A 26,226-nucleotide genomic window follows, 5' to 3' on the forward strand; every position below is an offset into this window, starting at 1 on the left:
CAAGCACACACGCCCCTAGCATGCTGAACAGCAGGAGATTAATATTTTTGTTATCCACCGCCAGGAGGATTTCAAAAAATCCTTGTCCCTGCAGCCAATGCTTTGCCAACCTCAACTGAAAGGAAGGACTAGAATAATTCACTAAATTCAGGACAGAAAAACAAAAAGGGAAAATGCATGTTGGGTACCCCACGGTGCCCTCCAGGTGAGATAGCTGATGCTAAGGAGGAGGAATTCCACCTCATTTCATACATGTTCAAATGAGAGGAATAAATGATGCCTTTGTTTCCTGATGAGAACAAGGCTCTGAAGTCAGTCAGGAGGTACGGCATGACTATACAGCCCTTCTCCACCGCCCTGAATAACCAGATCAAAGCGACCACGCATCAGCTGGATCACTCAAGACAAGGTTTTGCAGAGGAAGTGCAAGATGGCTAGACAGAGCGGGGGCATGTAAGCAGCAAAGAGCAAAGCCTCCAAGTGTGAAGTAGAACTGACAGGGTCTATCAGTTACTTAACAGGGAAGCGATGGTATTTACGTAGCAATTTGGAGCAGCTAAAAATTATTTTCCTATGAATGCAACATCAAGCAAAGACATAGCACATTCCAGCTTCCATCGCACTTGCTAAACTGGAAAATGAGCTTCAAAAAGCAGGAAACATTTGAGAAGAGAGAGCTAACACCACACCTTGGTGGAAAGCCAGATGCCTTAATTCCACTTACTTAGACTGTTACAGGAGTCAAACTCCCCTTTTTCATTTACCATTTATTCTACTTAGAAAACAAGGTAACCTCTTACCTTACATTAAACCCATCCCCAAGAGATAAGGTAAAGATTACAAAGTGCATACATCCCAGAGATGAAGCAAAATATCTTAGAAGTTTTAAGGAAACCATTCAGTATCTCATACCACTAGCTTACTCTGTTATGACTTACACAGGGAGGATTTTCCTCTTAAACCAAACAGTGTCAAATCTAAGGATATGGTTATTTTCTTTCTTGGCAAAGCTGGTACAGACAACAGGAAAAAAACAGCAGTTTTTTAAATCAAATTCCTTTAGCAATTTTAGGGTGCTGCAGTGCTTTTTTTCAGATTACGTGCCGGGCTCAAAGTTCTGCATTTCTCCTGGGAAAGATACTGAAGGGCCTCGGCTCAATCTTAACCTGTAAGTCATTTAAATTTAAGTGGCATGATTTATGAGAACATTGCACACAAAATTAGGTCCTCTTCAGATGCAGCGTGGCAGGCCAACAATGGGAGATCCTCACTCTGACCGTTCCCCCCTTTTCAGTAACATTTACAGACTCGAAGAGGCAAGAACATTTTTCCAGAAGTGGTTAAGATATAGTAACTCCTCCCTTGATCTGTCATTGCTTGTATTATGCTAGACCCATTACTCATCTTGCCAGATAGGCAAGCAATTTGTTCCCTCAATTTATGTCTGGTGTTTCTCAAAATACAAGATAACCAGAGCGCAGAGAAGCTGTAAATTCTCAACAGTGCAGTAATCCCAGCCACAGACATCTTAGGAAAAAACAAGCCATGCAGAACTCCAACGCCTCCGAGCGAATAAACTCTAGCTGGGGCACAAATTGTGCGAACTTGGCTTCAGCAAAGGAGAAACAGTATAGCAAGTTCCATTTCCAAGAGTTAGGAGCTACTGTATACAGTGAACACCAGGCAGAGACAACTCACAGGCTGTTTTCAACCTCCTACTAGCCTTTTAATTCACTGCCTGAAGAGCTTGTTCACAAGTAGCAGGGAGAAAAATGTGCATTCTTCAGTTTCGCAGTCACCACTACACACTGCTTATGTCATCAGGACAGTGCTTTTATTTTCTTCCCAGGATGAGGCTTACGAGCAGACCACTTGTATTAGCCTGTTAATTACATGCACGAAGATCACAAACACAAAGATGGCAAACATCACAATCCTCACAGGCGTGGGTATCAGACTTTGAGTGGTCTCTTCCTGGGCTATTTCTGCTTGGTTCTTCCCGTTTTCCAGCATCAATGTCTCTTTTACCACTTCAGCTGTCTTCATATTCTTCTGAGCTGGTGGCTGCCTCTTCTCTTTCTTTGGCCTTTTCCTGCTGGATCTATGAGGGAAAATAAAAAGTTGTTTTGGGTAACCTGAAATCACACTGACCTTACAGAGGGAACATCTGTCATCTTTTAGAAATAGAAACCTACTATTAAGTGAGAACAGAATCTTGCAATTAGGGCAGAGTAAAACAAAAATTAAACAAAACAAAAAACCAAACACAAACCAAATCTTCTGGTTATAAAACAACAATCTCCTGAAATTAACCCCAGCACCACCTTCGTGCAGCTGGCACAGAGGGATAACCCAGTGCTGTTCAACCCAATACTGGACACCACCTGTGCCTGGGGAAAGGAAAGGATATAGCATGCAAGGAATTACAAAATTGGCATTCTGGGACATGCTGCTATCTGCTGCTGCAGAACTGATAGCAAAGTAGCACTAGACATACACTTTTCTGGGTAGTCTCTAGCTGAAGCAAGACCTACAGGTCAGGACCCCTTTTGATTCGTGTATTCTCATGCAAGAAAGAAAACAAACCCCAAACTTTCATGATTTTCTAACAGCAGCAGGAAACAGTCTCCCAGGGTTCACTCTTCTGTCCATGTAAAACTCTGAAGAATGGGAGTGTATTTTTACAAAGCTGTAAAAAGGAGCTCAAACCTGAAAGAGACTCTACGGAGTCTGTGGAGACTACTCTGATTTCAGTATCTATGCAGGAAATTGTAAAAAGGCCACCTCCGCTTACACCCTACCTGAAGTTCATCCATTAAAGGAAGCGGCCCTCTTCCCCTGCACCACTCGTTGGTATCTCACTTCAACATGCCCTTGAAACAGGTTTATTGAAACGGTATCTCAGCAGCCAGACAACACCTTTATAGGAAACCAGGTTTCCTGAGCATCAGAAAGTGCCGTTACGACTCTGCACAACCACACAAGTGTTGGTTCTGCTGGGCTGCGGGGAAGGGCAGGTGGTGCAGGATGGTCTGGCAGATTCCGTAGTGCAATGCAGTTTCTTTGCAGTTATAATCATGTGGCAATGGGCTCAGAGGAATCCCAGGTGAAACTCAAATGTTGCACTTAAGGCACTCTTTAGAAAGTCTTTTTTATCTAGTTCCAGAAATTTCTCCACTAAAGCTTTCTTTTCTAAGCAAGAATTTCCATAAATGCTTTCAAAGATGTGAATCTGCAGATAACCATGAGGGAACTTCTCCAAAATAGGAAACCAAGCCAAAGGAATGGTGGTTGATCACAAGAGGAAGAGACAGGTTAAATGCACAGTACCCGATTCCTCCGGGAGACAAAGTTTCACCTTGGTCATCTTCATGAGTTCCATCACTAGATGTTCCACTCACCTGATTAAAAAAAAAGAAAGTACGGTGAGAGATTCGATGAGCTTAATGCGTGAGATTTTCATTTCTAGAAAGCACAGAATCATCTAGGTTGGAAAGGACCTTGAAGATCATCTAGTCCAACCGTTAACCCAGCACTGACAGATCCCAACTACACCAGATCCCTCAGTGCTGGGTCAACCCTACTCTTAAACACCTCCAGGGATGGGGACTCCACCACCTCCCTGGGCAGCCCATTCCAACACCTAACAACCCCTTCTGGAAAGAAATACTTCCTAATATCCAGTCCAAACCTTCCCTGGTGCAACTTGAGGCCATTACCTCTTGTCTTATCACTCATTACTTGGTTAAAGAGGCTCATCCCCAGCTCTCTGCAACCTCCTTTCAGGCAGTTGTAGAGGGCAATGAATTCTCCCCTCAGCCTCCTCTTCTCCAAACTAAACAACCCCAGTTCCCTCAGCCGCTCCTCATACGACATGTGCTCCAGACCCTTCACCAGCTTCGTTGCCCTTCTCTGGACAAAAGCAAAGCCACCAAACAAGCTGCAGATTACTAGAGCAAGGCCACCTTAATTTCAAGGGGGAGGATGCTTCATTTTTTGAGTTCCTGGTGTTATCAGAATAAGACTAATGAGGAAGAGTGAACGCATGTCAACGATCACAGGAGTCTAATAGGGATGGTGCCCAGACATGAGAAACACCATGTTACTGCTTGATGAGAAGCGATTCAGTGAATGGAAGCTGCCTTGAAATAATCTCATTTAAAGTAGATTGTTCTTCTGCAGGTAGCAAAGAAAATAAACCTTTGGGAAGTACTTAAAATCACCAAGAGATTAAGTTAAAATAAAGGCTGGTTGCTGGCAGTCTACTTTGTCTAACATGGACGCCTCTGGAATATTAATTGGTATCAGTATATCCTTGTACTCTTGTCCACCATTTTCTCATCCTGCTGGAAAAATAAATACTACTTTAAACTGATTTACTGCACAAGTCATTGAGTAATACACAATAAACAGTATTTTACCTCCGGACACATCATCTAATCACAGAAGCTCAACAAACTCATCTGCATTGCAAGGAAAACGGTGCTATAACCAACATCCCTGTTACATTAATGCTCCAAGGGCTCCCTCAGGGCTCGAGTCCCATTGTGCTGGGTGCCACCAAGAGGCAGAAATCTGGTGCCAAACAGACCAACGGCCATGCCCTGCCATGATTTAGCCACCATTTCATCTTTAACATTATGAAACAGGGTCCATTTCTAGGGCTGAAGCCAAAACTTTTCAACAGATTACTTACATCTAATATTACACATGCAAGCGCTCGGGCAAAAAGATCCACTCAGTCTCCCGTTTCAAGATGATCCATGGCTGAATTTTAAATGCTAAGTGGAATTTATCCTTCAAGTACATCAAAAAGTTCTCCTAAATATTCTCTTCAAAAGGGAACGTCATCTTCTTGAAGATAGCCATCTTCTAGGTTACAGCTATGCTGAGACGGAAGTGGAATGCCTCGAGGGGAACATCTGGCTACCCTGCCAGAATTCCTCTGGTATGAGCAAGCTCATTTGCTTAGAGTTGACTCAAGATCCTCACACTGCACTGTGAAGTGCATGCTAGATAAATTCAGATAAGATGGAAGATTTCTAAGCTTAAGACTGACTAAGAGACCAAGGGATGTGCTTCTGGGCTGCTGTATCAGTAAGTGAAATAAGATTCCATGACTCACTGTATCATTTGGATGGGGCACTAGTCGGAGGGCTGTACCTTGGAAGTCTTTTGTGCCCAGAGGAAGTGCAGACAGCTGACTATAGTAAACTCAAAACGCCATAATACCTTTTTCCTGCAAACAGCCTTGAAATCGCCGTGGGGTCTGCTGCCAGCTGATCTCCCCCATCCCTGCATCTGGTCCATCGGCAATTCATCCTCCGGCAATATTTGTTCTACCTGTTAATATTTCAAGTCAGGCTCATTAATGCAGGCTGTGGGCATGTAATTAAAACCTCTCATCGTGAGTTACCACAAAGTCCTGAATGCCATACAACACAGACCATGTTCTCGTTATTCATACTGATTTAAACAAGAAACTTTTTACAATCTTTCCACCTGACAAGTCTACACATACAGTTACAATGCAAAGTGGATTTAAACATATGTAACTAAAAGCCTGAGATAAATTACATTCTGTAAGTGAGAAGCAATCCTCAAGATAGCTTGTACTTTATCACCAATTAGTCATCTGAGATGTACCCGATTCTAAATTAGCAATCCTTTATCTAATTCTTTTATGTTTAAAAATCAAATATATGTGAGAGGGAGATGACCCACCATAAAATGGCACCAATTTTCATTTCTGTTAGTCACTAGCTTCACAATTATTCTTATGAACATATCTAGTACACGTTGAAAGCTACTAGATCGTCCAAACAGACGAAGTACAACTAAGCTGTTTAATGTTCCGTTGACACAAATTTAACCGGGCTTCCTTTAATAGTCATTGCTAGAAAGTCAGAATTCGAAGACAGCAAACAGTGATAGAAGTCCAATTTAAATTCATTTCTAGATTTAGGGATTGCTAGATGCAAAGACATAACAAAATTAATGTGTTACAGGTACAGATACTTCCCTTTGCTATTATCTCAGCACAGCTGTAATCTGCATCAGGCAAGAGAAGCTTCACACGATATTCAGACACTTCCCGGGGTGAAGACTATAAACAAAAGAGAGAGCAGCAAGATGGACTGAGGAAACACCAAAGACTTTCACTACGGTATTAAAGGTCAATGTATTTTCCAACAGCACAATGAGAAATTACTTCTTCAGTGAAATAGCTACAGAAGAACTGTGAGTTTAACAAACATTCACTCCTCTTACAAAAGAAAGCTCAAGAAAGTGGAAGGCAGGCCAGAGAAGGATGCTATAATTAACTGATTGGAGGTAATTGCTGCATTTGTCATGAGCTAATACAAAGAACATCAGTTTATATCAACTTGCAATTTCCGTCATTTAGCTGTAGATACATAAAATATTCATGCATTAGTAGATTACTTACTTCAGTATAGCCAGAGGCATAGGCTGCTGTCACTTTGAAGTCTTTTGTTTCAAAGGTTACTCCAGTACTTCTGTCTGAATGAGGAGAAAGGGGTAAAAAGGGCCTTAAAATACAAGCGATAAGCCTGAAATATCTGTACCAGGTTGCATAATACGATACTTTAAAAAAAAGCTACAGTTCAGGCCATCTTTACAAATCACATCGCTTAATTATCCTCCTGTGCATTCACTGGAGCATTCTCTTTGCTTCCAGATGTGGTTTGTGTGCATGCTGAAATGGCTTGCCATCAGCCCAGCAGCATCCAGGCACCTACGCAACATGGTTCTAGAAACAGAGGGTCTGCAAACAAAGGCAGCGGCGAGAAGCAGAGCTGAGTATCAAAACGCAACGCGTTTGAGTCTCTAAGCTAGAGTAAAGAAGTGGTTAAGAGCCCATTCATCTGTTGGGGATCACATACCAAAAACAAGTGAACAGTCACTTATCCAGCCCCACAGCTCAGCACAGTAGAACCAGTAAATAATCTTTTCCTTTAAATCATTTTCAAGCACTATACAAAGAAGCTGTGTTTGAACCAGCTCTGCTTTTGTTATGACAGCTGCTATACTGTCAGATTAGTCCAATGCACAGCTGTTGGCTTAGTGTTTTTTCAAAACATGTCTAAACCGCTCAGGATTTTGGAACTTTTTTTAAACAGCAACAGAAATCACCCCACCAAGCTAATTGCTTAAACAAAGCTGGATATTCATTACAGTCTGTAGAATAAATGGGAAGTTTGGCTTCATCTTTGAAGAGAACTTCAAAGGACATTACAATAAAGGAAAGGTGGGGGCAAAACAGCTTTTAGTACTAAGGAACTCCCCAAAAGGCTTTTTGAGATTAAAACACAGAATGTTCTACTTGAGTAAAAAGAGTAAAAATCCCTTTCAGCTCAGATTTTTTGGAATATTACAAGACCTCTGAAATGGTCCCCCCACTTCATTCTCTTCATTCCGCTTCCTTTATCTGTTCATCCAGAGTGGTTCTGCAGCAGGATTTGATTTTCTCTCCACACGATTCCCTGCCGGAGCCTTCATTTAGTTTATGCTTTCAGTGCTGAAGATATTGCGTTCAGACATGTCAGTCTAAAAGAAGCATATACATACAGATTAAGTACAGTCAAGTAATGCTACCTAACTAAAAAGTAGATTGCCTACGTTTATTTGACATATCAAAAAGAGGGAAGAGGCATGTAAAATCCACAAATCCAAGATCAGCTGTTAGGGCTGTAGGAATACAATAGGTTATTTTCAGCAATGCTCCCGCAGCACATTTCCATATATATTACACAGACTAAATGAATCATTTGTAGCGCAGAAATATTGTGCACGACTGCATGCAACAGCTGCTCCTTCATGCATTGGTCTCCAGTGACCTGGCTTTGATTATAACATTTGCCATCCTGATTAGGGGGGGGAATAAAAAACTCCAGAGATCAGAGACTGTTTAAGGAGCAAAGTTGCCTAAAGCCACACCTCATTTGCTTCCCCTTAAAAGGAAAGAGCCTTCAGATCTGCTCTTTAATGCCTTTCTAGATCGTTTTCTGGAACAATACTCTTTCCTCACTCTGCACTAGTGAGTAAAGCAATTGGGACAAGATAAAACGAAAGGACCTCAGCGACATTCAGAGTCTTTGTTTCTATTTCTGCGTGGCTAGTGAGTGGCAGGTACCTGTCTCAAAGGACACAAAATCCAAGTCACGGGTAGAGACAAACATCACTAGCAAATACTCAGATGAACGGTGGTTTAGAAAGATGAGGTTTTATACAAACAAAGCCCCTCGAGATCAGCACTGCCTTCATTAGGGCCTCGCCAAGTATTGGAGATTTTCCCATTTAATTTCTCAACATCTCCTAATGAAAGTCTGCAGGAAGCCTCAGGAGCAGCCCAGGAAAGGCTGGCAGGCGAGTCCGCATCACAGCGGCGAAGCTGTTCACCCCCAGCACTGGCTCAGGGACCTTGATTTATAATCAGCCGACAAAATATGGGAGGAAAGAAGAAAGATGGGCACTGCCCCCCACAGATCACGGCGGGAACAGACAACGTAGATTCCAGAAGATCGTGTCACAGTCCATACTTACCTTCCCATTTCATTTCTCTCTGGTAAGACTAAAGAGAAATAAAAAATCGCATAAGACAGTACATTTGACTTCCACAAAAAGTTCTGTCTCACTGGTGTCATTCTTTCACAAAATATTTAGATTCTACCAAGCTTAGTCACATAACCACTCTCTAACAGCCCACTTCAGCTCCAAGTGGTCACGACTTTGCCCTGGCCAGTGGGGAAAGTCCATGGCCACCGCTGCAGCTCTGCTGGCCCACAGACCTCAGCTGTGCCGGCCCACAGACCTCAGCTGTGCCCACACCCGCCCAGAGGGGAAATTTATCCAAAATAAGAAGTTCCAGTATTTCAGAGGAAACCACTTACCTCCTCACGGGATCAGCTGGAGTCCTGATGGCTGCTTAAAGCAGTGAGGGAGGGGACTGGAAGGGTGTCCTTTCCCTTACCCCGTTGTTCCGTGTTAGCAACCACTCTGTGATGTCATAACTTCCCATGACAGCTGGTAGTGAAGTCAATTGGAAAGAAATTTCACTTAGATGGAGAAAATTCTTCTCCTGGAAGAGCAAAAAGTTGGAAGTGTAGCTTTTATATTTAAGCTCATGTGATTCTGATGACATTTCATAAAATTTAAGCAAGTTTATCCAAGAAAAAGCTAATCCTTGTCTTTTTTGGGAGCAAAATTGGAAAGATACAACCAGTAATTTCTGGAAGAAGTGCAAGTTGATGTATCCATAGGCAAAACTGACATAAGTGCTAATATTTTTTTGTTTGGGCTTTGTTTTTTTTCAAGGACAAAAGGAAAAACTGTCTTGCAGAAGGAGGAGAGGTAAACCTGTGTGACACCACAAGGAAACTGGAACATGAGCTGGTTCCTCAGCTGCAGCTACCAGGATCCCCTGCCTGGCCAGCAAGGGCAGGGGGACATGGGAGAGCATCAAAAATAATTTAAAAAGGGGGATTTATTAAGATGGCAAGGTGAAGGGAGGTGAGAATGTAGAGTAGAACAGGATGACTGTAAAGAAATTCTTTCAGATTGATTACAAAGAGTCTTTCCAAAAAAAAAAAAAAAAAAAAAAGACAGACCCTATGCTTAAAACCTTTAAGGAACAAGATTGATTCCTGACGATCACATGAGAGGAAAGATGTTTGCACCATCATACCATCAACTGATGGAGTAAAATCACAGCAGTGCTGTATACCTATTCAATTTAAAACATTAAAAGAGAGGAAACAGAGCATGGAAAGCTCTTCTGAAGCACTGATACTCCCTCAGCTGTGTAGTACCCAAGCTCGCTAGAGCTAGCTCGTATTAGAACAGATTTAAGTGAGGAAATACTAGGAAGAGATACTTTCTGCAGAATTCATTAGAGGTATTTTTACCCTGAAACAGGCAGATGTAATTTCTAAAGAGAAAAAAGCATTTACTAAGCACTTGGCATTAAAAAGTACATGCACACAGAAGCCTTTTCATTGCAATTACATTTTTAAATACTGAGTAGTTACTCTGTAACTTCCATTTTCCATTGTATTAAGACATCCTGTTCACTCAGCTTTGAACACTTCAGTGAAGACCTTGGCCAAAGGCACAGCAGCTCCAGGACACGTTCCTTGTTTCACAAACACATGCGTGAAATATGCAAACAAGACCCAGGTATTTTGGTATCACATTTGGTATTTAGATCAAAACAAACGTTAGTCATCAAGCCATGAGTGATATCTTCCTCAGGAAATTCTCATTAAACGACTGTCTTTTGAAAAAAGCCGTTGTCCCATCAAAGGAAAAAACATTTAACAGCAACCTGAAGGGCTTTTTAGAAAAAAAAAAAAATTAACTATTAAATAGTAACAGAACACTGAAAAGAGAAAAGACAAATACTCAAATTCTACAAGTTATCCTTTTAAGGAGTTCTAGTCACTTGAAGTCCATCCATCCCTTCCCACAGCAGTTAAATCCCAAACCAATTACACGTGTTTTAATTAGTAGCCACATAGCAAACACATGCAATATATTTATTCAAGCTTCCAGAGCGAGGTTTAAACATATCCTGCTGTCACCTTAGGAACAGCTTCAATATCACACATTTCAGAGAGCACATCACTGTGGATATATACTTCCAGATATGAGGTATTCTTCGCCCAGCCGTTTTTCCTTAATTAAACTTCTATCAGTGAAGGCAGTGCAGGGCAATAAAGACTCAATTTCTATTTCTTTTAGTCCAGTGCTATTTTTCAACATAAAGGTAATCTTTGTGGCAACAGAAGCTCAAAGCATCATTCCTATGTGCTATTATAAAGCAATGAAGTTCAAAAGAGCAGCTAGTCAAGACAAAAGCCATTTTAATGGAAAGAGATCAAGACTACAGGAACCCAGGTGTACACAACCCATCATCTGCTGAACAGGTTAAAGCAGTTAAAGTTAATGACCACTTAGAAGATTTATCCATCCTCCAGATTAGACTTTGCCTTTATTGTTCCTTCCAAATGTAAAAGAGTTTAAAATAACAAAGTGCATGTCTGAGTCAAAGCTAGAGCTACTTCTACTGTTCTAAAGGCAGGAAAGAAGTTATGTATGGAGCAGTGTGTGTTACATTTCACTCCAAGCAGACCTCATTCAGCTACTGCTGGGGTTTCTTAGCAAAAAGAAAGGCACCACTTACCTCACGTAGCATCACAGGAGACAAGCATCAGCACCCAGGATTGTTTAGAAGCTGTGCTCCGGTTACTGGCGGTTCAGGTCTGTTTATCCTCTCAAAGCCTGTCGCCAAAGTTCCCACCGAGTTGGTACAACGCAAGCGCCTAAAGACAGAAACATTTCTAAAATATTACTTACACGGGCAAGAGGATCCCAGCAGATGCCATCTCCCCGGATCACTCCTCACCCACACACGTGGTACTCCAGCATCCCCCGGGACCCAATACCACTTTGGGGTCACATCTGTGTACGATCAGTATATTGAAAAGACTGGGTGCTTCCCAATGGCATCAGCGCACTTGAACTCCACCAACTTTGAAAAATTATTCCATCTAAAATTGTTTTCCTACCCTGTCCTTGAGCGTAGCGCCTGCACTTAGAAAAAATATCGTAGTGAAATACTCTGTCATCCAAAGTTGCTTTAGTTATGCCCCTAACAGCAGACTTAGGTCACTTCTACTGTTCACCCCCAGTATCCGGAGTTATTTTATGTTGCTAATTCCTTTGCTACGTTTTACAAAGAGCACGCACTGTTAAATTACCCAAACGGGCAAAGCAACCACCTCCTGTTTGCAACCAGTTGGACACCAAGGTGCCGCTGCCCTGCGGCACAGGAGGTCGCTGGGGGAACCCCACACCCACAGCACCCCCAAACCCTCCCGAGGCCGTGCCGCTGCCTCTCCCAGCGCTCTGCCTCCCTCTCCCACCCCGGCTGGAGCACCCGCTCAGTTTAATGGGGTTAAGCACACCCGTGTTTCTGTTCTGTGAATTGTAGGTCTGCCAGGCCCCTGCGCTGGGCTGTGGCACCCCGGGAGGTCACTGGGGCGCCTCAACCCCCCCCCCCACCCCGCAGAGCAAGAATTAGAGTCGAGGAGGGGCCGCCAGGCCTTGCCCCTCACTGCCGCCTCCCTTCGCCCCCGAGCCTGTAGCTCCACCACCCCGACACCCCGCAGCTTCCCCGGCCGGTGCCCTCCGGGGTCGCCCCACTCGCCGCAAAAGGGAACCCCGAAGGGAGCCGTGACCCCGACGTGATTCGAACACGCAGCCTTCTGATCTGGAGTCAGACGCGCTACCGTTGCGCCACGAGGTCTCGGCAGTGCCAGTCCCGGCCTGCCTGCAAGAGCCTGCGCGCCGCCCCGCGCATGCGCGGCCCGACGGATCTCTCCGCACCGCCTCGCGGGCCGCTCCGCGCAGCCTCAGCGAGCCCCGACGGGTCGCCCGGGGCTCTTAGGCCGCCCCGGGGCTCCCCCAGGCCCGGTGCCGGTAGCGGCGGAGCAGGCCGCAGCGCCTCACGCCAGGCCGCCTAACGGCTTTCGAGCCGCCCGCCGGCCTCGGTCGGCCACGCCCCGCTGTGGGTTGTACCACCGCCGGGGGGGGGTTGCCCCGCGCCACCTGGCAGAGCCCACCTGAGTCCGTACCTGCCGCGGTCCCGGCGAGGGACCCCCCCATCCCACCCCCTTTGGTCTGTCCCAGCCCCGGCACCCCCAGATTTAAAGGGCCCCAGCCCCGGGAGAGGCCGCGCGGCTGTCCTCAGCTGGAGCTCTGCCTGTAGCCGGCAGCCGTAAAGTGGTGTATATCCCAGAATCCCGGAATCCTCTCGGTTGGAAAAGCCCTTGAAGCTCCTCCAGTCCAACCATGAACCTCACCCTGACCGTTCCCAACTCCACCAGATCCCTCAGCGCTGGGTCAACCCGACTCTTCAACCCCTCCAGGGATGGGGACTCCCCCCCTGCCCTGGGCAGCCCATTCCAACGCCCAACAACCCCTTCTGCAAAGAAATCCTTCCTAAGAGCCAGTCTGACCCTGCCCTGGCGCAGCTTGAGGCCATTCCCTCTTGTCCTGGCGCTGGTTCCTTGGCTCAAGAGACTCATCCCCCCTCTCTGCACCCTCCCTTCACGTAGTTGTAGAGGGCCATGAGGTCTCCTCTCAGCCTCCTCTTCTCCAGACTAAACCCCCCCAGTTCCCTCAGCCGCTCCCCATCAGACCTGTGCTCCAGACCCTGCACCAGCTCCGTTGCCCTTCTCTGGACACGCTCGAGTCATTCAATGGCCTTTTTGGAGTGAGGGGCCCAAAACTGAACCCACTCATCGAGGGGTGGCCTCACCAGTGCCGAGCACAGGGGTGAGATCCCTTCCCTGTCCCTGCTGGCCACGCTATGGCTGACACAAGCCATGTATATGCTGCTCTTCCCCTGGACTATGGTTCTGCTGCCTCAGTCCCACGACCATCCCGTATTCCAACATGCATCTGTTAAAGTTCAAACAATTTTCACTGCCCTTATGAGTGTCACTTTTGTGTATATCCACGGTCACCGTGGGATTTGGGAACCCATCCCAACAGTCGCTTTATTAAATATTACTAGAGCTGTTACCACGGGATTTTACTGCAAATTCTGCTTTGCACCAGCCCCATGTGCGTGTAAATGAGGGACTGCAGCGCGACTCTCTAGCTGTGTCCAGGGCTTGGGGAAGTCCATCTCCCACCAAACCCACCTCCCCTTCTGCTCCCACCCCAGCTCAGGGCCTCAAGCAGCACACACAAAATTAAACCCATTTCTCAGAGGGGTATCGTAAAGCCGGTTTATTACAGCAGCTGCCGTAGCTGCTTCCCCGGGTGCTCGTACAGTCGGGCCAGGAAAGTGCTTGCTCCGAGTGCAGACGGAGGGATGTACAAACGACCCGCTAGAGCACACCGCTTCCGAAAGCAGGGCCTTGGCAGTCCCGAATATTAACCAGCAGGAGACAGATCAATAGGCAAGTCTCTCAGTGCAAACCGCAGTCATGATATGCATCTATAATTTATAGTACAATCTTGTAAACTGGATACGTTACAGCAGAAGCCATCGGGCTCGGTGTATTTACAGCTCCAGGATACCTGGCAAGCATTAAAAGGAAATGGTCTCCATCGTCTCCGCTCGGCAGAGGTTTGCTGATCCCTTCCCACGGTGCTCCCCGAGGACACGGCGCCCGCTGGGATGTTCCTGCACTCCCAGGAGCTGCCCCAGTGTCTGCCCAGTACCCCCGAGGAAGGCAGGGAGCAGCTGGGGAGATGCCCCGGTGGGTCAGATCCTGCCGCAGGGCTGCCGGAAAGGGGGAACATCCTGGGAGATGATGGGTGTTTTAAGAAAACCCTCCAGGAACATGATGCTCTGCCCCAGCTCCTTTCCGTCGTGCTGAGTTACCCGGCCAGCGTTGCTCACTAGCATGTAGCCCAATAATTACTCAGACAAATGTGTTTTTCCATCTGACTTCAAAAGCCTTTGGCTGCGAGTCTTACTGATATCCCAGGAATGAAAGGCATTGTTGTGGGGCTGATTTATGCTTTAAGTACCACTGTGCTCTTACCCGCATTGATTGCATTTCCAAACACTGGTAATTTGTATTACGGGGTCTTTTGAAGAACCAGCTCAGAAAAGGAGGAAGCTTGTCATATACCAAAAACCCTGATCTCCAAACGTCTATAAAATCCATACTCTAAAAATTCTTATAAATATTTTCTCTAGTGTAGGAAATACTATAGGAAGAAATCTGCTCTGTGTGTAGATACGTGCGCTTATTTACAAATGCCACATTTATTTTCTCAAGCGTACAGTACTGTACGGGAGAGGACGCCTGCCTTGCCAGAGACGCTCATTTACCATCCGCCAGCACGCAAGGCTGACCTGCTCTTCTGTCTCTCCAAAGTAGAGAAAAAGTCATTTACTGGCATCATGAAAACAGACTAAAAATAGCCGGTTTCTATGGCTACTGGGGCTGGGAGACTCCTGAGGAACATGTCTGGGTAGGTCCCTTCATGATGAAATCCAGACAGTGGGATAAAAGAAAAGGACAATAAAAAGAGGTTTAATGCTTTGATCCTCGTTAGGCAGCATTAGGGAGCTGCTGCAAGGATGGTCCTGTGCCTTTCCCTCTGCTTGGTCCTTGCACACTTCTGCAAGGATCGATACAGGTTTATTAGGGGGGAATTTGGCAAATTTATTGGATCGAGCAAAATCCCAAAGCATTTAAGCAGGGCTTTGTTGAGTCAGGGCTTCCTTAGCGTGTGCCCGCTGTAAGCCTGTCTTTGCCTGCTTGTGCTTGTTGTTTATGTGCTTTTGCATAGGGATAGAGCTGAGACACACTTAGGAGACATCTGAGTGTTGGGGTCCGGTCCAAGCTCATTTCTGTGTAATTAATATTTTTGTAGACACCTCAGTATACAGACTGTCTCTCTGGATTTATACTGGCATAAAACAAAGGTTGAATTTGACCCGTATCTTTACACTTGTAATAAACTCCAGAGCAGTGATCAATCCGTGGTGGTTTAAGTCCACGAGTGCATCACTCGTGTGGTCCCCGCACGTTACAGGGGGACTGTGCAAAAAGTTACATTCAAGAAATACACTTCGTATTCCACTGACTTTTTTTTTTTTTTTGGCCCAAAGATAAATCCAAAGGTCCTCGCCAAGGACAGCACTGGGGCTGCAATCCCTGAATTCAGGAGGCTGTGCTGATGTGCAAAAATAGGAACAGAACAAGGTCAGCATTTTCCCAAAACAACGTGTGCTTCCCCGTGCCCACCTGGAGCTGCCTGAAACTGCCTGTACTTTGTCCTCAAAGTAACCTTCTGGAAAATGCGGTGTTTTGGGGCAGCCACAAAGAATGGTTGTGTTTTGAACTATGGGAAGACAGACGCACAGGGAGGCGAGCGGGCACAGGCTGGGAGGATCGAGCCTGACCATGAACTGTGGATTTTATCAGGCTGCTGGAGATATTTCTCTGCGCAATCCCCCAGCGCTGGCTAACAGGAGGGCAGCGGGGCAGCGCGGGAATGTCGAGCAGCTGAAAGAAAACCTTGCCCATGTGAGGGAGAAAGGGTGGCTTTGACCAGGTGATTTCTGAAAAAAAAAAAAAAAAATAAAGGCGTTTTTCTCTTGGTTACCACCTGGGATGCAGAAATTGCCCTGCCTGTAGCAAACACGGCACTCGTCTTAAATCCAGTGTGCTACGTCAAGGCGATGCTCGCGGGGCGTTTGGGTGGCAGCTGTCTGTCCTGCTGCAGAGCGTCTGCCTTGGGACCGCCGGGGTTATTCCCTGGTCCTTTTTCACATCTCCAGTGAAACCTTTAAGAACGTGTTACAAGACAGGAGTTCAAGCTGCAGCTTTTTCTCTTGGCTTGCCTCCTACAATTTGTGCGCGTACCCTTCCAGCTCACTGCACAAACATTTCTTCATCTCAGATCAGCGCAGCACAAGCTCCCCTGGCAGCACCACCTCCGTCACCAGCCCGTCTGCCGATGGAGCCTGCGCCCCGCGCCCCCGCACACCCACGTTTTGGTCCCCATCCCGGCCATTGTCATGCAAATAAACATCTGTAGGCTCCCTCGCTCCTGAGTAAGCTAATATTTACAAAGGGGCTACACTGCCTATCTTGGAAGTGAGCCTGAGGCGATGCTTTGGTTATTTTGATCATTAAAACTGATTTTTCCTGACACTCCAGCACCAGCTCTAGACCCTGAACCCTTGGTACAGGCAGCTCCTTTTTTCAGACAATGTTACTTCTCCATCCCCAGGGCTGGTGCAGGGGTGTCACCACCAGCTTCACTCCAGCCCTTTGGAACTGGAGGAAAAGCTCAGGGCGCAGGGGAATGGGCCAAGCCATGGGCCATCCCCCTCCCAGAGCCCCAGCGGGGACCCGGCCAGGGCAGCCTGCGGGGAGAGGAACTGCCTTCCTCCCTGCATCCCACCATCCGCTTCGAGGGAAGTTGGATGCTTTCCTTAGTGTAATAGGATTAAAGAAGGATTATTGCTGGTGGGAACAAATGCATCTTTCGGGAGCACAGCTCTCCTCTTCCTGAGGAGAGATGGAGGTGGAGGCTCTCTCCACAAACCCTGGGAACCCATGGTGCAGATAAGGCTCATGTTGTAACGGGGGATCTGCAGAAAGCCCAGCTGAACACGGAGCCAGATCTGCAACGGACAGGGCAAGTTGCATCTCGCACACTTTACTGCACCCTTTACTCCAAAGATGCCTGTGAGCAGCCAGGACACGGGAGATTTTTGCAGCCTCAGATTCAGTCTCACTGCTCAGCCATGGGGGCTCCCTGCGCCTCCCTTCCTCTTTCCAGAGGATGGGAAAGCCTCGGAAAAGCACTTGGAAGCCACTGGATGGACAACTCCAGCTTATAGCTCGTTGCCACCGACATCAGTAAGATTTATGTACTACAGTATCGCTCAGGTGCAGTTGCTTCTGGAGTAGAGAAGCAAAAGTGGGGTGGAATAATCAAAGGCAGTGTGTCTGAACTTGGGAGGGCAAGAGGAAATCCTGAACAATAAGCAGACTCTTAGTTTATAAAAATGCCAGGGGTTGTGCAAACATGGGGGAAGAGAGAAAGAGAGACAGGGAAAGAGTGTTTGTACTGTGACAAGAGCTGTCAACTTCCCAGCCTTCGCAGTCTCAGAAGCATACGCTGCCCTATTAAAATGCAGCCACTGGAAAGAGAGAACAAAAAAAAAAAAAAAGAAGAAAAAAACATTTGCTTTTGCCCACTGCAAATTTGTCAGTGGAAGCTGGCTGGGCAGCTCGGAGGGGTGAGCGGCGCGGGGCTCAGTTCTTGGCAGGTTTGCTACAGAAAAGCGCCAGGCTGGAGTCTGGTGGGAAACAATGTGCAGATGAAAGGACCTTCAGCCATAAATCTAGAGGTCAAGTCATTATGATGGGGGAATCAAAAAGCACCACAAGCCATTTATGAACACAATAGAGGTCAATCCAGGAGCAAACCATTTTGCTCGGAGCCATGGTGGAAAACATATTGTTGCTTTGAGAGCTACATCCATCCAGGGAGGTGGAAAGTTCTCTTTAAAAATAACTGTAGCTGGAGCGCTTTAACATTCATACTGCACTTGGTTCATTTATTGTGTTTTCAAACGCACATATAATGGAGGGGGGGGGGGAGTGTCTGCCTGTCTCAATTGTACGTGCTACATTCATTAAACACCTGGCTTGGGGACCCCTCACTGGAGACAGGAATATTTGAGACACAGGGAAAAGCTGAGCAGAGCTGCCGCGCGCCCACGGGGTGTTTCCAGCAGAGCTCCCAGCTCATCCCAGACTGGCCAAGGGGACTCCCACCACACCCGGGAGCCCCTGAAGCACCAGCCCCATCTCCAGGGCTGCTCTAGGTGCAACGCCGAGCCTCCACCTAGACATGAAATCTCAGGGCGGCTGTTGGCTGTGCATCTTTAACTGCCAAACCGTGATGGATCTGTAATCCAAGAGGTTTAGCAGCAAAGGTTACACTGTAATGAACTGGGCCAACCCCCCTCAACCCCACCATAATAATTTAGCTTCTGTAAAGCCTGACTGAGCAAAGCTGCCCATGATTTACCCCAAACCTCTGGTTTTGATGGTCTCTCTGGAGCATGTGCCCGCTGCCTGAACAGCCCCAGCTCTCCGCACTGCGCTCACAAGGGTGATGCCTGCTCAGATCATCATTAGCAGGGACCCAGCTTGTGTCCCCCCATGAATGGGGCACCGTCAACCAGGCCAAAACATGGGTGCATCCAGCCACCCTCAGTGCCTCAGCGAAGCAGCTCCTCTTGCGCTGCCTAAGTAAAAGGTTGATGCAGCCCCAGAGGTCCCAGAGGAGACATTACAGCCGGCACTAACCGCAGTGTTTTCCACCGATCTGTGCGTGCCAGGCTGAAATCTGCTGAGCTCGACGGTGACAAATGACAGGGAAGCCGGATCGCTCTCCTGGCTGGCCCCTCGCAGTGCCGAAACCTGGAGCCCAGCTGGGAAATACCTGGCTGGGAACACTACCCGGGGGCTGGATCCCACAGCTCACATCGTTTGGGCTTAAAAAGGGGAAAAAGCAAAGTGCTCTGAGCCTCCCGACCCCGGGGTCTGAGACACAGAGACCACGCACAGTCTGTGCCCCCGTGCCCGGTCCTGGCTGGCTGCCACCTCCGAGCTGGCTCTGAGCAGAGCATCCCACACCAGTCAGCTGCTTCCCACCACAGCCCGGACAACGGGCACCCAGCAGAGAGGATTTAAAGCTCCTCAGCTGCACCTCGTGTTATTGGTGCTCCTGGCCAGGCTCAGGTTTTTGTGCTAAATCCTTTGGATAAGAAAATAAAATAATAGCTGTGTTGGTTTGGGATGTTGGCTGAGCCAACAAATCTCCTCCGAAGGGGAGCTGTCAGTGGCACATACAGCTCTGTTTGTCGAGTGCAAATCTGGTCTGGGAGCACTGGGCAAACCCTGCAAAGGTCAAGCCAGTTAATCACGAGGGGAAGATTTGTTCTCCGAGTGTGTTTGTCCCCCGCTGTGGGGGCTCCTTGGGGGTGTCAATCTGCTCAAGTCAATACCCTCCCTGTGCAGATGGGCAGTGGGCACGGCTGCCCCCGAGCATTTACCCCTTCCTAGGGGCTGTTCCTGCTGCTGTCCAGCATCGGGAGCACTGGGGCCATTGCAGCTGCTGGTTCCTCAAATGAGATCTCGAATGGCGGCTGCATCCAGGAACGGGGAACCAGGCACTGAGACCCGAGCAGCGGTCCCCAAACCCGAGGGGACCCTGGCTCACTGACACTCGCCAGCGTGCAGAGCCTGGGGCTGTTTGGAGGGTGTCTGAGCTGGGGTGTCTGTCTGAGGAGCCTCCGGGAAGGCACAGGATGAAGGAAGATCCCGTATGGCTTCAGCGGTGGGTGAGAAGGATGCACAGACAGGGTGGGGGAGAGAGGGCGACTGTGGGGATGGCCACGCAGCACGGGAGGAGGTGGTGGCAGGAGCAGGACTAACACTGGGGACAAGCAGCTCCTGCCCGACAGCCCCGGGAAGCGCTTCTGGCCCCAGGCACAGGAGGTCTCATATGGAGAAGGGAAGCACAGTATGGAAAAATTTAAGGATTTCTGCTCCGGAGGACATGTTTATGCTAGAAATGTCCCTGGAGTGACTCTCGGGTGCCCCAAGCTCAGGGGTTTTGGCCCATTTGCCACACAAGAACAACCTCCTGATGAGCATCATTGCTCAGGTGTGCAGGGAGTGGGGGACACGCACCGAGGTGTCCCCCAACCTGTGGTGCAGGAGCTCCCAGTCCACACCAGTCACACAGGGAGCAGCGTCTGAGGAGGGCTGGTGTGTCTGGTGCCTACAAAACACTCTGGTGTGCTGCACCCATGGGACCAGGCAGGGCAGAGGCATGGAGAATGGCTTCTTGGAGTCACAGACATTTGCTTGAGACAGATTTAAAAAAAACCAAACACAAACTCAAAACCAGCTTGGTTTTTACGTTCAGCCAATTCTGCAGCAGCAGGACAACTTACCAGCCAGGGGCCAGCCTCTCCGGCACTATGACTCCAGGAAGGACAAGGTCTGGCCCCGGCTTTTGGTTCCCTCCAGGGTCTGTCTGTTGAGACTCGTTGGAGCGAGGGCAGGTTGGCTCGCTCAGGAGGGAAATCTCTGCCCCGCTGGGATGCAGGGTCCCTCTGACACTGGCTGCTTGGGTCCTGAGGGCTCAGCACCCGACCGGGCTGGGTGTCTGGGCAGAATTGCTGCAGCAGCTGGATCACGTCCACAGCATCTGCTTCTGCCTCTCGGCAAGGTCATTCCCGTGCTTCGGCTCTCGCCTGGCCACGCAAGTATCTGGGAAGAAGGAGGAGAGAGAAAATGAGAGAAGCTGCAGGATAAGTGTGCTAGAGCAGATTAACCAGCTGCTCTCCCCAGCCCGCTGCTGCAATCGATGAGCAAACCCCTTGCTCTGCCGCAGGCTCCCCTTCCCCTGCCAAGCACCATCCCAGGCCCATCAGCCAAGCAGCCCCCCAGCTCCCTGAGACACCCCGAGACTGTGCAGGCAGAGAGTGATGCCTGGTGGGGAGCTGGTCCTTGGAGAGGCAAGAAGAAAGGAGGCAGCAAATTCCCTCCCAGCAGTCCCAGCGTACCGATGGGAAGGGGACGGGTCCCGAGGCACAGCTCAGCAGGGCACACGCACGAGTCTGCTCCTCACACCGCTGTCTCCTGCTCCGCGCTGGACTCTTCTTTCTTCCTCTTCATCTTGCAGAAGCCATGGAGCCCGCAGAAGCAAGCAAAGGTGAATTGGGGCATCACCTGGAGCAGGAGAGGTGTGGGAGCACCCCCAGGAGACCTGGATGGGGACAGGGAGAGGACTCAGGGCAGATGTACGGAGATGCACAGGCAGGACGGAGGGTGTAGGACAGATCCCCCAAAATCACAGAACATCACCCTGCACCGACACACATCTCCCTTCCCCCTCCTTCCCTGCATCCGAGGCCTCCAGCCACGCACTCCCAGATTCCCCATCCAGCCAAAGACAAGGAGATTAAAACTCCCCCCCCAGCCCCTCTCCTCAAAAGCGGGGAACAATCGGGACAGACGTGGGGACAGCTTGCAGCGCCTAATGCATATTCGAGGCCCCGGGAGGTGAGGTGCCCTGGGAGCGCCCCGGCGCAGAGGCAGCACCAGCGGTTACGGCACAATGAGGCACAGCTGAGAGCGGAGTTCACTCTCTTTGTGTCCGTTTTCAACAGATAAAATAATGCCCCAAAGCGCAGCCCACATTATGGCCCAACAGCTGCAAAATGTAATTATGCAAATGAATGCTGTGGGGTTTATTTTAAATAAATAACAAATATTCTATCTGAAATACTATCTGAAACGAAACCTTCATTTTCTCCCTACTTTAATTTTTAGCTTTTGTACAGTTTGCAGAGGACCAGCTCTAATTCTGCCCCAGAAGAGGCAGTGCTGGTGCTCAGAGCGAGCCGTGCCCAACCCACGCAGCGCCGCACCGTCCGGCAAGTCTCATCCTCACCACCACGACTGTGGCATCCCACAGCCATGCAGCGAGCAGAGGGACCTCAGCACCCACAGCACGGGGCTCCCTGCAGAGCCTCAACTCGGCGTTTTGTTCCCTGTCAGCACCAGCGCGGACAAGGACCATCTTGGGGCCTCAGTTTACCCATCTGTGAAATGGGCGCAATGCTCAAGCTGTGAGGGAAATCTCAGTGCAGGAGGTACTGTCACCTCCTGAGGCTCACAGCTACCAACAGTAGCAAGTAAAGAGTGACACCCCCAACGGCCAGGTACTACTGAGAGCCCCCAGCCTGCTGCCTGCAGCCCACAGCGCCAGGCAGAGTTTGGAGCAGCCCTAATTCACAGCAAGGACAGCTGGGAGAAAATTAACCACAGGGAAAAAAGCCAAAGCAGGTGGGGCCCATGGCCCCCCATCTCTACACGCTCTTCGCCAGCGGTGATGTTGCAGGGGGGTGATGCCACCTCCCTGCCTTCCCACTTTCCCCCTTTCCAAGGGGCCCAGCTGCGGCACAAAGCGAACGGCAGCAGCAAGAGGCATCACATTTAATTCACTTCTGCCGCTGCCCCCCCTCCCCAGCCATCTGGGTACCTGTCTAGTCGCTCCCAAATTAAATAAGGCTACCTCTGGAGCTCACAAATAATGACAACAGGCTCTTTAATGAGTCTCCCGTTCTGAATGGCTTCTCAGCATAGCGGCAGGTCTCCGCGTCTCTCTTTGTGCTGCTGCTTTTTGTTACCAGCCTGAGAATGGGATTTTGGAGGGAATGGCTGGTGCAGAGGGGCCAGCCCGCCGGGGTAGGGGGCCGCTCACCTCCCAGACCCTGCGCCCTCCCGGCTTTGCACAGCTTCAGCGGGGAAGGGACAACGGGAAGGGAGAAGAAGACTCTGAGAGCTGTCACCCTGGTTTGGCACCCTGGGTCTGACCCGGCACTGCCAAACCCAGATTTGACAAACACCCTCCTCGCCCGTGCAGGGCTCCCACCCAGCGCTGGTCCCCGCTGTTTAACACTCTCTGTATTAACCAGGCAAACACGGCACCAGACCTCCCAGGCAGCCTCGGGTCCCCGTGGGTGCCCGTCCCCGCTGTCCCGTGCCACCCCACGTCCCCCCCGTGCCCGTCCTGGCTGTCCCCCCTCGCAGACACAAAGCTGGCCCGAGAGCCTGGGCGGTCCGGCTGGGACCCCAGCGTCTATTAGGGACCTATTGATATATTTAGAGGAGCTTGTAACGCGGAGGCTTTTCAGGCTGACCCTCTGCCTCCCATTCAGGCGACAGACAATGATGAATGAGCCCTGGAGAATAGAGGCAGCCCAGCTGAGGCTGACGCTCCTGTTCTTCTTGAAAAGGTAGAAAAAGGATCCTGAAGGAGCAAGGAATAATTAAAAAATAAATGAACTGGCTTGGGCAGTGATGACAGAAGCCCTGCCTGATTTGCAAGGGCTGGGCATGCTTCACAGACCCGTGCTGCCCTTTCTATTCAAGGGAGAAGATCCTTTGGATAAAACTCCACTGCAGCAGAGAAAATGCGAGGAGCATTAAAAATGTAAAGCTAGAGAATTCTCTTTAGTCAACTGCATAACCCCAGGCCATGTTTGTCACTGTCACAGTGATGAATTGGGAGCTGTCTGGAATCAGCATGCTCACTTTAATAATGTCACTTTCCCTGAGCCCTAAAAAATGTCTTTCTGAACCAGCTGGCCAGAGCCCATTCCTTAGCCCAGCAATTACCCATTTCCCTGGGCTTCGCTGCTCTCAGCAGCCTGGCCGGCAGCTGACACAGGCCAGGTCCTGGTGCAGGCAGGGGAGCAGGCAGGGGTGCAGGCAGGGGTGCAGGTGCTGCAGGCATGGGCTGGGGCTGCCAAGTGTCACCAGTAGCCACCGGACCCAGGGAAGGGCTGCTCAGGCCCCGGGAGCTTTCATTTCAGCTGATTTTCTTACTCTGCCTCAGCTTTTCTATTTCTGAGAAACGCTGTTGAATTAACTTTTAGCTACTTGGTTGGAAAAAACAACATTAAGTTTTGCATTTTAAACCCTGAATTTCAAAGCTGCCTTTTGCTGCCAGCGTGTCGCTTTTTTCCTGGGAAATGAGATCATTTGCAATGGAAATTGGTCCCATATTTTTGCAGGGAACCGAATGGAATTAAACGATTTGTAATGAAATGTAGAAAAGTTCCCAGAAATCTCATTTCATTTACCTTTCACGATAGCTAGTCCATCCACCCCTACAGCCAAGATTTCCAGGAGTGGATGATGATTTGGGGATCACCAGCCTGGTTTTCTAAAATCCACTGAGCAGACAACCTCGGAAAAGTCCCTGGAGAAGCACCTGGGGTGGCAGCTCTTTGCTCACGAGATTTGCAGAGACTTTCTCCTGAAGCATGGCAGCTCTGTGCCGTGCAGACGCTCCCTGCACGGAGGAGCCTTGCCTGGGACTTTTGGTCCTTTCTTTTTTAAGCATCAGAGGTGCAGGTCCTACATCCCCAGGGCTCTCTGCCGGGGCAGCCTGTCCTTGAGGGGACACAACCCTTTCCCACACTCCCGAGCTCCCTCCTCCTCACAGCCACAGGATCCATCCAATTTAGCTATTTTTCAGCCAAGCTTTCAAAATCATTATTTCCTAGGGTTGCTTTTTTTTTTTTTCCCCCCCCCACAAACCTTGGACATCTCACTGCTTACAACCAGACCTAAGATAAAACCAACTTCAAAGCGGTTTCTATAATGAGCAGCAGTGCATTAGAAACCCAACAACAGAGGAGACAAGACCGGGATAAAACTAACCTGAAAAGAAGCACCATCCCTTTAAGGAGAGATAATGAACGGAGAAGCTGTTGCTTGGCATGTTTGCAGAGAATCGCTAATTAAAACATCGCTTCTGTAAAGTATGCTGATCCCATTGATTCTTCCCCCCACACAGTTAATTTGCTGCTAGGAAGGCAAAGTCGCAAGGGTCCTCATTATAAAAATTTCACTGGCTGCAGCTAATGGTTGTAATTAATAGGTGCAATAAATTTCAAATGGGCAGCCAGGGTGTTCATTAGCTGTGGGCTGACTCAGCACCGGTGGCCTCACCAGTTACTAAATAACCCATTTCCAAGCAGACGGGAGGAGGAAGGTGCTCTGTGGCACAACCGGCACATCTGTAATTCCCCACCGAGAGCAGCGCTGAATAAATAATTCCTGACAAGTCCCGGATTTGTCTCTTTTTGTCTTGTTGGTGAATTGTCCGTGCAAACCTCCTCCAGCTCTCCGCCAGCTAACCGGGGGCAGGTTTTCTCAAAAGCACTGGTGCAGCCAAGTGACCTGGATTTCGTGTGGGACTGGCGCTCGAGGAACTGAACCCTCTGATGCAAAGGGTGGGCAAATACCCAACGATAATGTCACGGCTCAAACCCCGGGGAAGCCGTTCATGCAAAGCACAAACCCACGCGGGGATGGGTCTGCCCGTTGGGGACGTGGGCTGCAGTGTGGTTTTTAACACCCTGGTCCTTCTCTGAGCATCCCGTGCAAGGGCTGAGCTTTAAAATCTCCTGCTGAGCATCATCCCCTCCGCTGAAGGTCCCAGTGCCGCAGCCCCGTACCAGCACCGACCCTCCCAGGAGCCGGGTGCTGTCAGTGAGGTGCTGGGTGTCCCGCTGTGTCCCATTTGGGCTGGGTGCTGTCACCGCTTTGATTAAAAACCCCAAGCTTTCCAGTTCATTATCATCTGGCTGTAATTAAAATATTAATCATTGGCACTCTCTCCCTCAGTTATTCCCTGGGACCAACATCCACGGGGCTGAGCGGACCCAGCAAGAAGCTGGTGCTGGTTCTGCTGCTCTTCCAAAGCACCATCAACACTTCACGGAGGCAAAGCCCACCCCGAGCCCTGCGCAGGCAGCAGCGGGCAGTGACCCCAGCCCGGGGGGGGTGAAAGGCCTGCTCGCCCCCATGGTATTTGGGAGCTGCTGCCCCGTTCACGAGCCAGGTGGCCCTCACATGCCTGAAGCCAAAACCCCACGAGGGATGTCCGGGGGGGCAGCGTGGGGCCTCTGTGTTGGGGCACGCAGCTGCGATTTCCCTCGCTGCAGGGCAGCGCAGGACAAGCCTGTGCCTCTCCCACCGCCAGCTTTGGGATACGGGAGCTCCACACCCAGCTCCTGGAGGAAGCCGGGGATGGTGGATGCCTCATTCATAAATGGCA

General features: G+C 49.2%; 2 protein-coding genes and 1 non-coding gene across 9 annotated transcripts in view; all 3 read right to left on the reverse strand.

Moving 5' to 3' along the window:
- Positions 1 to 752: 752 nt before the first annotated feature.
- LOC141934603 (uncharacterized) lies at positions 753 to 11,560 on the reverse strand. Of its 3 annotated transcripts, XM_074850188.1 has the most exons (9): positions 11,426 to 11,560; positions 11,204 to 11,342; positions 8,913 to 9,100; positions 7,403 to 7,569; positions 6,449 to 6,522; positions 6,019 to 6,106; positions 5,233 to 5,339; positions 3,331 to 3,401; positions 753 to 2,101 (listed from the first exon to the last, which is right to left on the reverse strand). In XM_074850188.1, exons 4-9 carry the CDS (start codon positions 7,434 to 7,436, stop codon positions 1,858 to 1,860), a joined length of 618 nt encoding a protein of 205 aa, XP_074706289.1. In that variant the 5' UTR covers positions 7,437 to 7,569; positions 8,913 to 9,100; positions 11,204 to 11,342; positions 11,426 to 11,560; the 3' UTR covers positions 753 to 1,857. The 3 variants fall into 3 exon arrangements, with proteins under 3 accessions (XP_074706289.1, XP_074706288.1, XP_074706290.1); XM_074850187.1 differs by having other exon boundaries at positions 11,204 to 11,548; XM_074850189.1 differs by lacking the exons at positions 11,204 to 11,342; positions 11,426 to 11,560 and adding an exon at positions 9,927 to 9,981.
- A 696-nt stretch (positions 11,561 to 12,256) lies between these two features.
- Positions 12,257 to 12,328, reverse strand: TRNAW-CCA (transfer RNA tryptophan (anticodon CCA)). The gene has a single exon. It is a non-coding gene; the product is annotated as a tRNA-Trp (tRNA).
- A 1,475-nt stretch (positions 12,329 to 13,803) lies between these two features.
- Positions 13,804 to 26,226, reverse strand: part of BLACAT1 (BLACAT1 overlapping LEMD1 locus) — a 35,336-nt gene continuing 22,913 nt past the window's right edge. For all 5 annotated transcript variants that reach the window (XM_074850371.1, XM_074850372.1, XM_074850370.1 and 2 more), the window contains exons 2-4: positions 21,155 to 21,357; positions 20,540 to 20,858; positions 13,804 to 16,114 (exon numbers count right to left, since the gene is read on the reverse strand). In XM_074850371.1, coding sequence (XP_074706472.1) covers positions 21,216 to 21,317 — 102 coding nt within the window. In that variant the 5' untranslated portion in view covers positions 21,318 to 21,357 and the 3' untranslated portion in view covers positions 13,804 to 16,114; positions 20,540 to 20,858; positions 21,155 to 21,215. The remainder of the gene's footprint in view (positions 16,115 to 20,539; positions 20,859 to 21,154; positions 21,358 to 26,226) is intronic.

This window comes from Strix aluco, chromosome 25, assembly GCF_031877795.1.
Source record: "Strix aluco isolate bStrAlu1 chromosome 25, bStrAlu1.hap1, whole genome shotgun sequence".
In the NCBI taxonomy this organism is placed as follows: domain Eukaryota; kingdom Metazoa; phylum Chordata; class Aves; order Strigiformes; family Strigidae; genus Strix; species Strix aluco.

Coding starts and splice junctions, on each gene's coding strand:
- LOC141934603 (XM_074850188.1), bottom strand. CDS start 7,436: ATGAAGAGAATGAAGTGGGGGGACCATTTCAGAG. Junction 6,107..6,448: donor ATGCCTCTGGCTATACTGAA/GTAAGTAATCTA, acceptor TTTTGTTTATAG/TCTTCACCCCGGGAAGTGTC. Junction 5,340..6,018: donor TGAGATAATAGCAAAGGGAA/GTATCTGTACCT, acceptor ATTAACAGGTAG/AACAAATATTGCCGGAGGAT.